The sequence below is a fragment of the Saccopteryx bilineata genome, chromosome 1 (genome assembly GCF_036850765.1).
Source record: "Saccopteryx bilineata isolate mSacBil1 chromosome 1, mSacBil1_pri_phased_curated, whole genome shotgun sequence".
In the NCBI taxonomy this organism is placed as follows: domain Eukaryota; kingdom Metazoa; phylum Chordata; class Mammalia; order Chiroptera; family Emballonuridae; genus Saccopteryx; species Saccopteryx bilineata.
Window position 1 is genome coordinate 118196617 of NC_089490.1, and position 18280 is coordinate 118214896.

Consider the following 18280-nt stretch of genomic DNA (forward strand, 5'->3'; position numbering starts at 1 on the left):
CAGTTGATTTGATTGACACTGTTTCCTTAAATTCAGTTTGAGGTCATGATTTGTGAGGCTATAGGGAACAAATAGTTATTGAGACATCTTCTTTCTTGTTGATAATAAATAATAAATTGTGATTAATTGTTGTACTTCATGACCTTTGAGCAACAATATTCAGTGATTAAAAACAATTTCCAACCATTTATAATTTGAAATTGGTTTCTCAAGGATTGAGTTTCATAAAAAAACAATGAATGTAAGTGCTGCCATATATTACATTAAAAAAAATAATTTTAATCTCACCTTTGTTGCTGTGAACATAATAGGCATGTGCTTAATGACCAGAAAACACCAGAAAGCAAGTCAATGTATTAATGTGAAACTGAGCGACTTAATTTTGTTGGTTAAAAGTGAACAATGCACAAAAGAAATCAATGATTGAAATGTATCTTAGGGAAAAGAAAAAAAGAACATGGTGTTATTTCTCTGAAATTACATCATAATCCTTGTATCTATTTTTGCAGCAAAATGATCTCTAGAAACTGTTGAATTTGCTCTTTGATCATATAGCAGAATTTTTTCAATCAGCTATTATATGAAGCTTTTGTATTATATTTTCAAACATTTTTTTTCCAAATCAGAGTTAAATGGGTTCCTCTTAGTACTTAAACTATTTCTTCTAATTTGGAGCTGAGAGACCCATTTCTGATTAAAAAAAAAAAAGGCTCTTACTTGCAAAGTAGTTTATAGCTTTCTTGATGTCAGTGCAATTAAGCTTTTGACTATCCATAAAATGGAAATGGGAATGTTTTCTTAGACATACTTTAATAAACTTGATAATTAATGGCAATAAATTGTTTATTTTAACTATGACATTTTCAAAGACATGTTGATATACTCAAATTACACTGTAGTTTTAATTACATTTAAGATTATAGTTGAGATTTCTTTAAACTAGCTATTAAATATATTACTCTTGACTTTTATCATATGGATTCTTATCTCTTATTTAACGTTTTAGCTTCTTTAAATATTTTCTAATAATTCATCTTCTCAGATTTTTCACTCTCTAAATTAGTCTCATTTTTGTTCTCATTCTCTTTTTCTCTCACTTCCATCCCTCCCTCTGCTCCACATTTAACTTCTTATAGTATATTCTGATATTTCATTTTATTTTTCTCTTTAAAAAATGCATGCATGCTTAATTCACCTTAGGTGGTTTTTTAAAATTTATTAGACAAAATGATTATTGTAGCATTAGGTACAAGTGTATCCAGCACTTCTTACCTCCTAGCTATATTCTTAAATATTTTTAAGTGAGGGATAACAAAGGGCAGCTATCTCTTACTCTTTTTTTCATCCATTTAGGCTTTATGAGACTTAGTGCTACAAACTTTGTTGGGAGATTTGCAGACACATGAAGTTGGCATTATAAGGTATTTTTCCCCGCCGAGAAAGAAGGAAGGGGCCAGAGCCACAAAGTGTGGAATAATAAAAGGTTTTATTGAGTACAGAGCGCTTCCTGCCCGATGAGGTTTCCTGGCTCTGAGGAAAGATGAAGACCAGGGAAGTTGCAAGGGGTGACCCAAGTAAGAGATATTTAAAGGGTCCCTAGGGTGGTCAAGCTAATATGACGTGGTGAAATCTCACTGGCTGGTGGAAGTATCGCTCTTTTCCAAAGGTTTCCTGGGAAGTTTCTTTTGGTGTGCATGGTTGTGGGTGGTCCCCGCCAAAGTTCCTGGGCTTGAGTTCCCCCATTATCCACCAACCTTATATTCTGACTTTTTGTGTTAAATAGAATAGGGGCACTGTTTATCCATCTGGGTACTTCCTCCTGATTAGGGGCATTGTGGGGAGGGGAGATTGGCTGGTGGTGGTTTTGAGGGGTGTCAGGAGGAACATCTGTTTGGCCGTGACTGGAAAAATTTTGTGGATGTGGTCCTGTAAAGATTTAAAAGAAAAAGAGGAATGGGGGATTTGTAGGGTCCAGCCTTTTGGTGAGCTGAAGATGGATGGAGTCCAGTGGTTCTGACTGCCAGGGATCCTGTATGGAGGAAGGGAACCAGCAATCTCTGGGCTCTGGAATGATGGTCTAACCAACTGAGCTATCAGAAAGAATTTGAAGTCTAGTAAAAAATTAAAACAAATTTTAAAAACACAATAAATAATGTTATAAGAATAATGAATACAGGGAAGTACTTAACCCTTACTGAGGGATGCTGAGCATCTGCTCAGGTTTGGAAAAGTCTAAGAAAGACTTTAGAAAATGTGTTAATTAAGTTAAACATTAAAGGAAAAACAGGTGTTGGCATATTGAAATATCATTTTAGACACATGGGATGATGCAATTCAAAAGCATTGTAGCCTGAGGATGGAGAGAAGATTTAAGTTATTGTAAGTATAATATGTTATGGAATAGAAGTACATTTACATTCTTCATGTTTAGAATGGAAGAACATGAACGGAAGTAAGAGGCAGGACTTTAGCATGTGGAGGAGCTAAATTATGAAGTGCCTTCTATAGTACACTAAGGATTTTATATTTTATACTGAAGGCTATATGAATTTTAATCACTAGAACAGAACTTCATTAGACTAAGTAAAGAGGACTAATTTGAGATAGAAAAAAAGTGCAGGTGGTGGCAAAATCAATGCCCGCTGACTCCACTAATACCTTTAAGAAATTACGGCCTAAATTAAATTCTGTCAGTGGGGGCAGAGAAGAGAAATTAGATTTGAGAGCTGTTCGGATGATAAGTACAACAGGACAGGGTAACAAATTTATCTCTTTCTTGGAGATAAGCACTGCAGGTAAAGAAACTGGTCTTGGGGGAACTATGATGAAATTAGTCAGCTTAAGGTTAAAGTGCCTTAGGAAAATTCAAGAGGAATATCTTGTAGACAGAAGAACATGAAGGTCTGGATCACAAAAAAAGAGATCTAGGTTGAGAACTCTGTTAGTCTACTAGGGCTGCCATAACAGAGTGGGTGGCTGAAACGATAAAATTCTATTTTCTCCCAGTTCCGAAGGTTGGAAATTCAAGATCAGGGTGCTGCAAGGGTTGGTTCTGGTAAGGCTTTTCTTCCTGGAGTACAGACAGCCTGCCTTCTCAGTGGCTCCTCACAGTGCTTTTTGTCTGTGCACATGCTCTCCTGGTTTCCTCTTCTTATATGGATACCAATCCTATTCGATTAGGTTCCCACCCTTATGACCTCATATAGTCTTACCTCCTTAAGGGGTATGATCATGGGTTAGGGCTTCAACATATAACTTGGGCGGGGGGCACAATTTAGTTCTAAACAGAAACATAGATTTGGTAGTAGAACAGGCATTATTTTCATCTCTTTACAGATAAAAGACTAAGCCTGGAACTGCTAAATTACTTATACTGTCACACAGAAAGCACTGGAAAAAAAAACAGGCCTAGTACTCTGTCTACATTCATATGATATAGTAGACATGACAAGTACAATCTGAACAACAACAACAACAACAACTCATCATTCAACAGAAATGTATCCAGACCCGTGGCAGAGGCCTCATAGAACATCACCAAGTCTATATGGAATCGCCAAAAGAAATGGGATTTAACAGTGCTGGCTGACTTCAGGGGACATGCTATTTCATGACAGTGAACAAGAATATCCCAGAACTTTTCTCAGGACATCAAACACAGGTCCAAATATTATGAATAATATCCCACGGTACCTGTAATATCATCACAGAATAAACCATGCCATTTATGACTGGAGATCGAAGGGCAAAGCAACCACCACAGCTGTGATTTGAAACCAAGGTTCAAGGGAAAACAGGTATTTCAAAGCCAGCTTTGCCTTACACCTCTAAGCCTTCCTCTCTGGCTGTGTTCAAACACATGGATTGTTCACTGCACAATACTAGTGGTTATCCAGCTTTCACCAGGGGGCTGTACAAGAACAAAAGGCTGAGGGGTAAAGAGGATTTTTATTATTAAGTTGCTATTTTTATGAAACATTCATATAGCAGAAAAAAATTGCCTTGTGTTAAAAGAAATTTTGTTAAGGAAACTCTATGAAAAAGAATCTTACACTACCTTTAAAGTAACTGTACATGTATTCAGGAAAGAAAAGGAAAAAAATAAAAAAACTGAGTTAGAAAACTCAGTTCAGAATTGTATTTTCAAAGCAAGGGAAAATGTAGACCTCTGTTGGACCAATTTAAAATTCCACAAGCATGGATTTGAGCATTAATTATATGTCAGGTAGAACTTATTGCATTATCGCTCAAATGTTGATTTTAATGGCTCTCCATTTCTCTTTTGCCACAACCTAGAATTATTTGGAGCCACAGGCCCAATTAACTCAAGGTACATCTGTTGTGTGTGCACATAGTTCAGCAGGATTCTTAGGCTCCCACATGCAATTGGGATATGCCTTTCAATTCAAGGTGTTCCCCTCCTCTTTCCTGAGTCCCGTCCAGCACTACCACTTGTTTAAATCAACCATAGAAGGCCAAACCCTTCAAAACAGTGGTGGTCTCACTTTTCTAAAGTGAGGAAAGATGGAGAAAAGGTGTCAGGTATATAATTTGCATTCCCAAAGTAGAGTTCACATAATTTATTCTTTTTGTAAGTGAGGTAAAGGAGAGACAAGTATTCCTGCTTATAAATATTCCACACAAAAATATACTTAAGTTAACAAGCTCTCCTTTAAAAGTTTAAAAAACATTAAAATGAGAAAGGAAATACTATTGGCACTTTCTGGTGGGGTTTTGACAGGGAGTTTGTAGGTAACAGGACAAAATAGAATGAGGAAGTTTGTAAAGAAAGAAGCCATTCTGAAGAACATGAGATTTCTAAGGGTTAAGAAACAGGAAGCAGGCCCTGACCAGTTGGCTCAGAGGTAGAGTGTAAGCTCAGCATGTGGAACTCCTAGGTTCAGTTCCCAGTCAGGGAACACAGAAAAGTGATCATCTGCTTCTCCACCCTTCCCCTACTCCTTCTCTTTCTATCTCTCTTTTCCCTTCCTGCAGCCATGGCTTGAATGGTTCTAGCGAAGTTAGCCCTGGGTGCTAAAGATGGCTCCATGGCCTCACCTCAGGTGCTAAAATAGCTCAGTTGTTAAGCAACAGAACAGCAGCTCCAGATGGGCAGAGCATCCCCAAGTAGGGGGCTTGCTGGGTAGATTGCAGTTGGGGCATTGTGGGAGTCTGTCTCTCTGCCTCCCTGCCTCTCACTATAAAGAAAAGAAATAAAGAAAGAGAGAAAGAGAGAAAGAGAGAGAGAGAGAAAGAGAGAGAGAGAGAAAGAGAGCAGAAAGAAAGAAAGAAGAAAGAAAGAAAGAAAGAAAGAAAGAAAGAAAGAAAGAAAGAGAAAAAGAAAAGAAAAAAGAAAAGAACTTAAAGAAAACAATAAGATGGTGGTAATAAAAGGATTCCTAGATTGGGTATTAGTCTCAGGCTGAGTCATCAGTTGATGCCTGTGTTAGGATATCAGGAGATTGTAACAGCATGATAGTGAAGAACAAAGGCTTTGGAGTCAGAAAACTTAAATTTGAATCCCTGGTCTACTGATCAGGTGACTTTGGGCAGGTTACTCAACCTCTATGAACCATAACATCCTTGTCTATAAAATGAAAAGAATCATATCACCTGGAGCAAATGCAGAGGCAGATTTAACAGTGGGTACACCGATCACACACCTTGGACCCCGACTTCTGAAGGGCCTGGTAAAACCCCAACTTTATACTTTTTTTCTAATGTAAGGGGCCCAATATTTTTTTCTGTGCCTGGGGCCTCAACTGACCTTAACTCACCTCTGGGCAAATGTGAGAATTACCTAATATAGCTATGTAAAATACTCTTAAAATGCATGGCATAGAGTAAATGCTTGATAAATTCATTAAAGGTTAAAATTACAGAATCCTAGAACTGGAAGGTAGCTTACCAAACCTCGTTGACTCCAACATTTTACAGACTAGGAAAGTGAAGAGCTAAAGCATTAACTTTCTTGCCATAGGTGATACAAGTAGAAAATTATTGTCTAAATCAGGTTTTAATGGTTTTTAGGAGACTGTTAATAAGCTTGGGCTGCAATAAAAAATGACAGAGACTGTGCACCTTAAACAGGAATTTATTTCTCTCAGTTCTGGGGCTGGAAAGTCCAAAATCGAAGAACCATCAATTCCATTGCCTCCTGAGGGCCTCTCCCTGGCTTGTAGGCCTTCATTGGACACCTTCTGGCTGTGTCATCACGTGGCCAGGAGAGCAGAGATCTCCACTCTCTTTTTCTTTTCTTTTTTTTTCTTGTAAAGGCATTAATCCCATCATGGGCCCACCTTCATGACCTTATCTAAATTTAATCATATCCCAAAGGTCCCGCCTCCAAATATCAGACTGAGGTGAGGGCTTAACATCTATATTTTGTGGGGACACAAGCATTCAGCCCACGACAGACATATGATGCTGTGAGAAGAGACAGGAATGATGGTTAAGAGCTCTGGATCCTAGTCATAGGACTGTAGGCAAGTCCCTTAATTTTTCAGTTTTGTCACCTAATAAATGTAGGAAAGATTATCAAGTGCCATTCAGCTCCATTCTTTTTTTTTTTTTTTTTAATTTATTTTTTTGTATTTTTCTGAAGCTAGAAACGGGGAGAGACAGTCAGACAGACTCCCGCATGCACCCGACCGGGATCCACCCGGCAAGCCCACCAGGGGGCGATGCTCTGCCCACCAGGGGGCGATGCTCTGCCCCTCTGGGACGTTGTTCTGCCACGACCAGAGCCACTTTAGCGCCTGGGGCAGAGGCCAAGGAGCCATCCCCAGCGCCAGGGCCATCTTTTCTCCAATGGAGCCTCGGCTGCAGGAGGGGAAGAGAGAGACAGAGAGGAAGGAGGGGGGGGGGGTGGAGAAGCAGATGGGCACTTCTCCTGTGTGCCCTGGCCAGGAATCGAACCTGGGACTTCTGCATGCCAGGCCAATGCTCTACCACTGAGCAAACCGGCCAGGGCTCAGCTCCATTCTTATGTAATATTATTCTCTGAGAACATGAGTGTAATTTACAGTGAGATACATCTGTGATTGGAGGAAGAAGGGCAAGGAGGAACAGGGGCCCAGAACACACCAGGACAGAGCAGAGCTAAGTGGAGTTTTTTAGCAAAGAAAGAAATGCAAGAGCAAAGGAACTCTTTGGGGACCAGGGAAAGGAGAAAACTAGAATTTAAGAAAAGGGAGGTACAATTCAGGAGGGCCTCACGGAGAGCCACCTCTTCCAAATTACACCCTGTTTTGTTTTGCTTCAGGCGTAATAAGCACATATGAGATATAATAGCAGGTTTGAGAGGCGACACCAACAGCTATTCACAGCTTGGTGTTTAATTAAGAAAAATAATTTGAATAAAGTAACATACTAAAGCAGTGAATATGTTTGGGAATGGGAAGAAGAAGACAGAGTTTTTGCTCTTAAATCACATTACTCAGTACATTTAAAACGTGAACATATGAAAATATGTGAGTGGACTAGAAGAGTTGTATTTACTCTCCTGTGACTCCCAGGATGACTGTACTTCAGCAAGATGAGAGGAAAGGGCTCTGATTCATTATTATAGATTCAGGAATCTACTCTGGGGAACTTACCTGCTCCACATAAATTTCTTTCTTTCTTCCTATATTTTTATTTTCCTTCAGCTCAGCTGAGCCTAAGAGAACATCATTGCTGTATAGCAGTAATCCTGATTGCAAGTGTTTACACAAACTGGGTACCATCTACAGCTAATGTGTCTTTGGAAAAATACCATTTAAGCTTACAATTAAATATGTAACTGGCCATATCTGTTAATGATTTTATTTAAATAGTATGAGAAACTATTAATTACACTAGAAAACCCATACCTATATATCCATGTATACACATTGGTAATAACCTATTGCTAAAGAAACAAGTCAATTTCTCGAACACAATTCTATGATGAACAATGACTGTCCATCAATGAAGCCAAAATAGAGCTCTGGAAGAGCCAGGAAGGCAGCCAGGGGACAGAGAAAGGCAAAGAGGAAACCCTTAGCCAACTCTCTGAAGAATTTCAGTGCGAGACTCTCCAGTCCTTACTCTGCATTTTTTTTTTTTTTTTTTTTTGTATTTTTCTGAAGCTGGAAATGGGGACAGTCAGACAGACTCCCGCATGTGCCCAACCGGGATCCACCCGGCACGCCCACCAGGGGCGATGCTCTGCCCCTATGGGGCATCACTCTGCCGCGACCAGAGCCACTCTAGTGCCTGGGGCAGAGGCCAAGGAGCCATCCCCAGCGCCCGGGCCATCTTTGCTCCAATGGAGCCTTAGCTGCAGGAGGGGAAGAGAGAGACAGAGAGGAAGGAGGGGGTGGGGGGTGGAGAAGCAAATGGGCGCTTCTCCTATGTGCCTTGGCCGGGAATCGAACCCGGGTCCCCCCGCACACCAGGCCGACGCTCTACCGTTGAGCCAACCGGCCAGGGCTCCTTACTCTGCATTTTGAGGCTTTTCTCTTGTGCAGTGCAATCAGTGCATTTCCTGAAGCTGTATGTGTTTGTGCACCGAATTTTAGAGTTTTAACTGTCTCAGCCAGTATTCTTTAAACTGACTGAGCTTGGTAAGTCTCCAAAAAATCTTTTAAAAAATATATGGCCTTTACTATTCACAATCTCTAATTAAAACCAAAGCAGACTCCAGTTTCCTGGTCACCTTTAGGTATCAAACAACTCTTGCCAGTTTGGGCCAATTTAAAATCTCATTTTCTTCTCCTGTGTTGACATGTACCTCCTCCCCATTCTCCAGCACTAGCCACGATCTTGCCTGGGAGAGTAGCAGTGGGTAGAGGATTTGTTCTGCTGTTTCATTCTTCTTTTCTTTCTCTCTTCTAGTTCTAATTTCTGAGTTTGCAGTAGGAAGGAGAGAGAGAGAGATGGCCCTCATGCTGGATGTGGCAAGTACTTGCAATTTTCTGCCCAGGGTCTCTGATTTTCCATTGAGGACCACGGTGGCTTCACTGTCAAAGCTGGTGGCATCATGTGGGTAACTTCTCCGGATAGCCTTGCAGGGCCTTCCCACCTGGAGATCTCACTTTGGCCTAGTCCTTTTCTATACAAGGAGTGGGTCTCACATAATTGCCTTCAATGTGTTTATCTGAACATTGAGAAACTCTCACATCCTTGCTTTGCCAAATAGTTGGGGCGGGGGCAGGAATGCAGGCTGCTCCCTTGCTGTCTCTTCTCTCCATCTTGCTCTTGCATCTTTTTCCTGCTCATGTAAGCCCAAGAGACATCAGCATAAGAGCAGAAATATAACCTGGGAACGAGGCAACAGTCTCTCACTCTGGTACACAAATAACTGGCTCTCTTTGAGTTTCCCTTTTCACTGAACTTTGCAAGAAGAGGTGGGTGGGTGTGGACCCACTCTATTCCTCACTAGACTGATGTCCCATGACTTCCAAACACCCCTTTCCTTCAAACCCACTTGCAAACCCACACAAAGGTCCAGGAGGGGAGATAATGCTTGCTGTGTCATGGCCAGTCAGGCCATCTCTCACCAGGCCTTGAAGAGTTGTCTGACCTCCAGTTTCTTAAAATATAGGATAGCTATGATCTCTTTACTTTTGCCTTGAGTTTTGGTAGCCAACTCCAAAGCATCAAAGGAAGGTCCACTCATTATGCACATGTAGACGTTTCCTCACCTAAAAACGCTGGTTCCCTCCTGTTCATTCACTTCAGTGTTCTAGCTGTTACCATTAGAGCAGAGCTCTTGGTTTCTCAGAGAAGCTCCATGTGCTGCCTCCCTCACTGCCCTCAGCCATCAGGCCCTTTGTTAATGTAAGCACTAAAAAATATCTTGCCATTGCCCCATCACACTCATTAATACAACAATTTACTCAGACAGAATATTAGATACTCAAACACTTGGCTGGACAAAGCAACAGACGGTACATAGGCCTATTTACATTTTTAAGTGAGTCAAAAAGTATGTGTATGGCCAGTAGCCAGGGCCAGTATCACAGCCGCCCTGCCCATGCAGGTCTGCATTGGATTCGGACAGTCGGTAAAGAAACAACAGAGCCAAAAACTGGTGGGCCATCATCTTTAATCCTAGCTTGTACCTGGTGGGCAAGTAAAAACACACACTGGGCTCCAAAACCGACTCATTCAGTGCTCACAAAGCTACTGACTTATCTGAGTTTCCTAGAATCAAAGGTTTCTAGCTCACCAGACTTATTCACCTCTGTTCCCCATCTCCTTCCTTCTCCCTGCACAAACTATCTTCTTACTCAGCACTTCACCATCTTGGCTGCTTCTCCTGGCCTCTTCCACGTGGCCTTTCTCTGCTCTTCTCTCTAATGCTAATCTCAGGAACCAAGAGAGCAAGCTCCCAGTCTGCCCCACTTTATAGTACAGAAATCAAAATATTTAATCCAATATACAAAATAGGGAAGTGTCTAATACAAAGTTACTTATCTGAGGCATGATGGGATTGTACCACCCCACATCAAAAGGGGTGGGGAAGGCTTAGTCCTCAAACCAAGCCCCAAGACTATACTTTCAGGGATTATTTCTATAGTTTGTTACTAAAACCAAGCCCCAGGCTACAAGGATCCTGCCTGCCCACAGCCCGTCCCCAACACACATTAATATCACCTGGGTGATGGGCTTCCATGTGGGCAGTACCATCTTTAACAAAGTGAGCATAATATATTTTGTCTGCCCAACAGTATGTTAGTAATAAAATAACAAAATTTCATCAATATAACAGAATATATCATTCCAAAATAAGTGGGATCAAATCATTTCTGAAATACCCTTTGGGGCTTTTTATGATCTAGAAAAGAAAGCCATTTTTATTGCTTTTACAGCTCTTTTTTTATCCGACATAAGTATAAACATAATGTAATGTTCTAAAGGAATACTTTCAAGGTGGTAATAAATGCATTATAATAAATATTAGATGTGTCACAGAGATAGTAAGTACTCGGAGACCAGATGGCATGTACTGAGGGACCTCGGGAAGACCACCTCACAGTCCCCTATACAGGTTTCATGAGATGACCCCAGCCCCCAGTTCCTAAAGATATTTATGATACACACAAATAGAAGCAGAGATGAGAATAAGTCAGAAAGGGAAACTTCTTTACAGCAGACAAAAGGGTAAGGGAAGCAGCTCACTTTTGAGAGATCTACCCTGTCTATTGATTAATCAGAATTGCTAATTCCATCCCTACTGTGCTGTGTTCAGCAGGGTACTGGTACTACATTCAGTACTTTCTGTCATTGATGCCACTGTGGCTTTTGCCACAGGGCACTCAACTCCGTCCTGTTCTGTTTTCCTATTCAGGGCCTCCATAAGATGTATACATTATAGTATAGGGATAAAATTAAGTCAGCTACATATCTTATGGGCCCCTCTCATATAAGTGTGTTGTAAAAATGCATGCAATCTCCAGAATATGAATTTCATTATTTTCCAAATTTATTACATTTAGTTTTATATTTAAAGTTGTTACAGAATGGTTTATTGACAACTATATATTGCAAAATAACTATTGATAGTATATTGCATTTCTGCAGGTTTGGTCTGTATAATGCTTCTTAGGTACAAAATTTAACAGAAGTTTAGTGCTATATATCTGAAAACCAAATCAATATTCTAAGAATGAACTAGTCATAGGAACAGCAATCTTGGCAAAAACTATAAAATCTATCAAGTTTGGGGAAATATTTAAATCAATGGCAACCACTGAGAAATAAAATAGAGTTGTAAGGACTGAAAAAATGCATGCTTTTTACTTCTTTACACACTATTTGCATCTTACAATTAATAATTCTGTATCAAGTATTGAATTTCAGCCTTTATGTGTCACAGGGTAAATAAATACACTCAAAGAAGTCACATACTAGACTCTACCTGTGTTTAAAAATCAGTCTACTAAGCCACACACTTTGCCCTACATAAAGTGGTAACAAATGCAGGAGCCGAGGAGGGGAGTTCCTGCAGTGACCTGAAATCACTCATCTTTCTGCATAGCTCAGTTTTCTGCTGCTCCTGGTTGTTGTTACCCTCTCCACTCACAGGAAATAATCAAGGAGGTAGAAATGTAAGGCAGCTTCTAAGATGTGGGATATTGTGCTTCTGAGAACTAAAATTAAGACCTACACCGAAGGAAGTTAGGAGGCAAGGAGGGCTGGGATTGTGTGATTACTCTCTTCCATCCTGCTGGCAGACGGATGAAATGGGAACTATCTGTCCTTTTCCTGTGGTTCTAGCCATTCGCCACAGGACCAGACCCACTCTGCACATGAAGAAACGGAGAAAGGCTCTAATTTCTGAGAAAAATCTCCATTTCATGCTTGCTGAGGTTTGTGACTATCTTATGTCTCTTTCAGTCCACCACAGTCCCCTTCATTTAGGCAAATACCTTCATGGCATCCTGTTACAAATATGCTCAGTCACCTGATTTAAACTTCCATCTATTCTCACTTGCTACCTCTCATACTTAACACTGTCAAAACCTTTAATTATCTAGTTTTTATGCATTTACTCTCACTTTAATGTTGTCATTACATGACATATACAAAATGATATCAACTTGAATTGTCCCTGGATCTTGCAGTAGGATAAATAGGTCTCTGGCTTTTAGAGATTTACCTACAGTTTGTAAACAGCCACATCACGTGCACCTGAAAAGCCCAATATTTCAACATCAAATCTTACTTGATACTTGTCAGTCCCTTGAGTATAACTTTTAAAAAATTATTTTTACTTGGCATACTGCATCTTCCACATGACATTATATTATGAAAAAGATTTTTGGCCTTGACCTGATGCTCAGTGAGTTGAAGCATTGTCCCAAAGCATGGAGGTGGCCAGTTTGATCCCAGTCAGGGCACATACAGGAACAGCTTGATCAGCTTGATGTTCCTTTCTCTCTCTGTCTCTCTCTCTTTCTCTCTCTCTCCACCTTCCTCTCTCACTAAAACCAGTAAATAAAAATTAAAACAAAAAAGAAAAAGGTTTTTGTAATGCTCAAGGGAGAGTGTCCAGCTGTTTTCTACAGTCTTCTAAACAGAGGCAATAGGTAAAAACTATGATATGAGAGGCTTAGCACTTCTTACCGTGAAGGTCATTGACATGAAACTGAGTGACCCTCCACCCAAAACTGTGTAGTCAACTTTTTCTGCAGTTATTTAAAATTAAACGATATGTTCATTTCTCTTGCCAGTAAATGTGACTGTGGCTCTCACACTATCCTCAAACCTCTGATTCCAATTCTGGAATGTATAAACCCAGACTCTTCACAAAGTTGGGGGAAAAGCCACAGAGCTTGAATCAGATCTCATCAGGAGAACGTGTCATCTTGCAGGGATGCAGGTTGTGAATGAGCTATATTCCACTAAGAAAATAATCATAATGAAACATCCTGCATCTTCTTCACTTTTTTATTTTTTAGAACATAGTCACATATTCTCTCTGCTAATCTCCCTTCTCTGTTTTATTTTTAGCAAGGAATTAAACTGAGTTGGTTTTTTTTTCTTGAATTAGCTGCTGCTCATGAGAGAACAAATACATTTCTAACACAATAAGATTAAAGAGTATTCCCAATACAAATTATATAATTATGGCAGTTCCTATGACCCTAACCCTAAATATATATCTTTTCTTTAACTATCTTAGCAAAAAAGTTGATTTCTGTGCAGAATAACTTTTATTTTTAGCCTATTGATAGCAACAGGGTGCTGATAACATTATATTTATGTACTAGAACAAGTTAATATTTTAAAAAACAAGTAACTCAATATTTAAAGTATATAAAAATTCTGGCAAAAATTGATATGGGATATAGAAATACTCTACAAATCAACTCCCTGTCTCACTGAAATTCAAGTAGACTGTAAAATAGTATACTACCAAAGTCCTCAAAATAGTACAAGAATCTGAGAGTTATACAATTCTACATAAAAGAGTTTGAAGTCTTACTTGTGAATGATTACTTTTGCAGCTTTTTATTCACAGTCAAACAACACTCATTTTCTTAGATCTTCTAAATAATGACATGATTCACTCACTATATGATGTGTCTTGACATTTCAAAATTTCAACAAAGCGGTGGGCAGGTAAATGTTCTATTGACTACTATTATTTTTACACTGAAAAAACGTCTTTAGCCCCTTAAGTTTATTCCTTAATGTTATCCAGAAGTAAATAAGAGCTATTATTCCACTCAAAGTTTCTACTTCCTTTGGGAAAGTAAAAGAGGTTCTAGAAGATATGTTAATTTTATAACAATGACAAGGAAGCAAGATTTACTGAAAAAAATAAGTGTAAATTCATTCAATTAACTTTTTCAACCAAAATGTGTAGGAACAAAAATACAAGACAAATAAAAGTAATGTATTTTTTAGAATTTCTCTAACATATGTTGAACAGAGATGCAAAATTAGAAATGCAGAATAAGACTCATCTATGTATTTTTTCACTGTTATGCATTTAATCCTTTTTATATTCAATATTCCATTCTCATCACAATTTTCTTCCAGTTCCTTGAATACTAATTATTTTTCAGGAAAGGAGAAGACTAGAGACCAGCTAAGATAAAAAGAATCAATCAGAGAAAGCTCAATATTTAAAGTAATTAGTCTATTTTATTCAATTTTAGTGTTTTAGAGCATGCTAGTAAATAAAATTTAAGCATATTGGAATTAGTTTCAAAGCAATAGAAATTGTCCCATGGCAGACAGAGTATTCAAATACGTGTCATCGCCCCATTATCTAGCAAAGTATTCCTGACTTTTCTAAGTTCTGTGCCTCCCACGTCCATGCTGTGAGCAGAATACCAGGCAGTGACAGAAGCTGGCTAGGGAAGGCTGCAAGACACAGATGAATTAATGCTTTTTGATGGAATACTTATACGTTGTGCTAAACCTGTTCAAATGCATTAGCTCAATCTATGTTCTATATGGCTCTGTCAAGTCTGAGTTATTGCTCTATTTTACAGATAAAGAGAAAATCTCAGCCTTGTAAAGTAACTAGCCTAATTTCCTTTTAAGTTGTAGAACTGGGACTTGAATCCAGAAATGCCAGAAAACAAAATCCATTCTGTTCTTCCAGGTGATCAAAGGGAGATCCTGACAATAAGAGCACTATAGAGATAGATGACAGCATGGGGACATTATTTTTTTTTCTTTTTAAATTAGTTTTAATTTAGTTCCATTCTATTTTTTTATTTCTATTGAATTTATTGGGGTGACACTGGTTAATAAAATTATATAGGTTTCAGGTGTACAATTCTATAATATAGCATCTGCATATTGCATGGTGTCTTCAGCACCCCAAGTCAAAATAAACTAACAAACAGAATGGAAACAGACTCATAAATACAAAGAACAGACAGCCAGCTGTCAGAGGAGAGGAGGGTGGGAAGCTGGGTGAAAAAAATGAAGGGATTAACCAAAGGAAAAAAAAAAAAAGCTTTCTAGACATAAAATACAGCACGCTGATACGCTGATTACCAGAGCTACCGGGGAAAGGAGGTAGGTAGAAGAGAGGAAAAGGGGATTAAAGTGATGGAAGGGCACACTATCTTTTGAAGAAAAGCAGAAAAGGGGGGGGTTGATGGTTGATTTGCAATACAGTACAGTCACTTATAAATACTATTTCTAAAATTCTTTGTATTTTAATGGGTTAAAAACATGTTCTTAAGATAAATATTTGTTATAGAATTAAGAAGCCTGAAAGAAAAATAGTGCATTTTAAATTGAAGTGAAAAAATGCAGGTCTCTTATTGATTCACTCTTGGAATCTCATTAACTGTCAGATGGAACTTGATGACTACCACAAATAAACAGCATTCCTCCCATTCTAGGCTGTTAAACTGCTCAGACCTACCAAATACAGATTAATCTGAAATGCATTTATTTTTCCTACTGGAGGTGGTCAAAAAAATCAGCTTTAGATATAACAAGATCTTTTTTCTCTCTTTCCTCAGGCTGCTAAAGGATGCACAGAATGAAGCTTATTTTAAAAGCTGGTATCAGAAGCTGTTGGCTGCTCTCCAATTCTGTGCAGGAAAAGCCTTGAATGATGAGTTTTCCAAAGAGATGAAACTTATCAAAATTCTGGGAGACATTGGGGAAAAAGTCAAGTCTGCTAGTGACCCTCACAGACAGGTTTGTTGAAAAAATCAATGTTCATATAGTAAAGTATTTTAGTTTTTAAATCTTTGGATTAAGTTTAATTTCATAGCTTAGAGCAAATGACTTGATTTTATTTAAATGTAAGACACAAATAAATTACTTAACCAAGCTTTTATTTTACTACTCTAAAGTTTATGATAATGTTTACCCCAGGGCATGACTTTATGATCTATGTAGCCATGTAGCACATAGAGAGTACCTAACAAGAAGAGTCAAACTTAAAGCTAGTTTGACTTCAAACAAAAAATATAGTAATTTCCTCAAAATGGCAGCACAACTCAAACTTGTAGAAGGAAATTTTTAGGGTTTATGTGAGGGAACTTTTTAGGGTACCCTTGTCTAAGGTACAAAATCTAAGTCTAGATTTTTCTAACATTGCACTAATCAAGGTCACAGTTTTAAAGACTTTTGCCAAAACAAATATAATGAGTTAAATAAGAAATCAATAGTAGTATGGAATGCAATACTTTTACAGTAAAATCCATGATAGTCAAAATATTGTGCCTTTTTCACCGCTGATTATAATAATGGACTTGTCTATTATTTTTCTTGATCCAATGGAAGAATACTTGTCCTTTTTAATTATCTGTATTACTAGTTCCCTTCAGTGACAGAGACCACTAAGTTGTTCTTCTAACTCAACATTCTAGATGCAGGGGGATAGTAGACATTCATTCATTGTAGTAAGAACATCATTCAATAACAACTTAGTACTTATACAGATTAGAGTTAAAGATAGAAAAATGACTAAGAAGTTAATCTTGTCCCCAAGGAAGCTCATAGTTTCTCTCTACCCACTGTTTAAAATCAACAAGAGTTTTCAACAAAATTACATGAAAATGGTAATGAGTAACGTGTCCCAGAATTCTTTCCCAGCTTAAAATTGTGCTTGCTGGAAATCACTTAATTTGTTAGAACTAACAGAAGCTATACAACTTTATCTGTCTTGGATAAAATGAAAAATAAAAAGCATTGGCATGGGATTTATTTATAAATGGAGATACATATAAACTCTGATTACATAGAAAACTCTAAGGCATATAATAAGACAGGAAATGAAAAAAAAAGATTCATCAGTATTACTGTATTACTGCAGACTCATTATTTTCTAGAGATAAACAAAGGTTGAAACAAGTAAAATAAATTTGTTTAAAATTTACAAAATTTATGTATAGGTTAAACAGTATCTATTATTTAACATCCCTGACATATTTAAGGTGCATACTCTAGTTAAGTAATTCTGGTGCTTTTGGACTATTTGCATCAGTTCCAGAATGGTTTTGACATTATTCTCTCAAATAAAGGTATTTATTTCACCTTGACTGGCTGACTTTGTGATAATATCTCTTCATATGAAAATAGAAAGAAAAAAAGAGATGGGCAAAGCATTGATAATTTTTCACAATTTAAGTTACTGTTTGATACTTATTTATTTATTTTTTTTACAAAAATCTCATTAAACTTACCTATATGAAATAAAGAAATTTTAATTAAATGAAGAGAGCAGATATTATCCTCTATGATATTCTTCAGGCAAACCCAGACATAGGTAGGACAAAGGAGGACAGAGAGAGTGCTATAGTGGCATTACCTCATTTCTCCACCTTGGTCTTCCGGATTCTGGGAGCAATAGATTCTAATATTTGCTAGTGAGTCAGGAGGAAGAGCTAAGAAACTCTTGAGAATTTACTGAAAGCTATTAATGTGATCTCTTCATATTTAGAATTGGGCTTAAAAAGTTTTCAAAAGTGGGCTAAAAGAGCTTACTTAATTTTGAATTGTTAGTACTGTTTTGTTTTGAATTATTGTTTCCCCCTTCTTTTTTGTCAGGGGATACACAATTGTAAAAGTGTTTTTTGTGGTCTCAGACCTTCCACAGGCACTATGTCTGCAATTATAATTTTTTGGTATTATTGCTCATAATATGTGAGAACATTTTTTGAAATGCATTATTACTATTAAGTGTAAATCTTGACAGTTGCAAACTTTCGATTTTTTAGAAAATTATCAGAAATGGATCATGTTAACAATTAGTTAAAGCCAAGACTGGAAATTGATGGGCCACAGAGCAAGTCTCATCATGTTTTGTCGTTCAGTTTTTTTGTGG

At 38.0% G+C, this 18280-nt stretch overlaps 1 protein-coding gene across 1 annotated transcript in view; it reads left to right on the plus strand.

The window, feature by feature from the left end:
* The window catches only part of PIK3C2G (phosphatidylinositol-4-phosphate 3-kinase catalytic subunit type 2 gamma), a 352443-nt gene that overhangs the window by 190324 nt on the left and 143839 nt on the right, over positions 1-18280 (plus strand). The window contains 3 exon segments of the mRNA XM_066252620.1: positions 15028-15088; positions 15966-16146; positions 17226-17241. Coding sequence (XP_066108717.1) covers positions 15028-15088; positions 15966-16146; positions 17226-17241 — 258 coding nt within the window.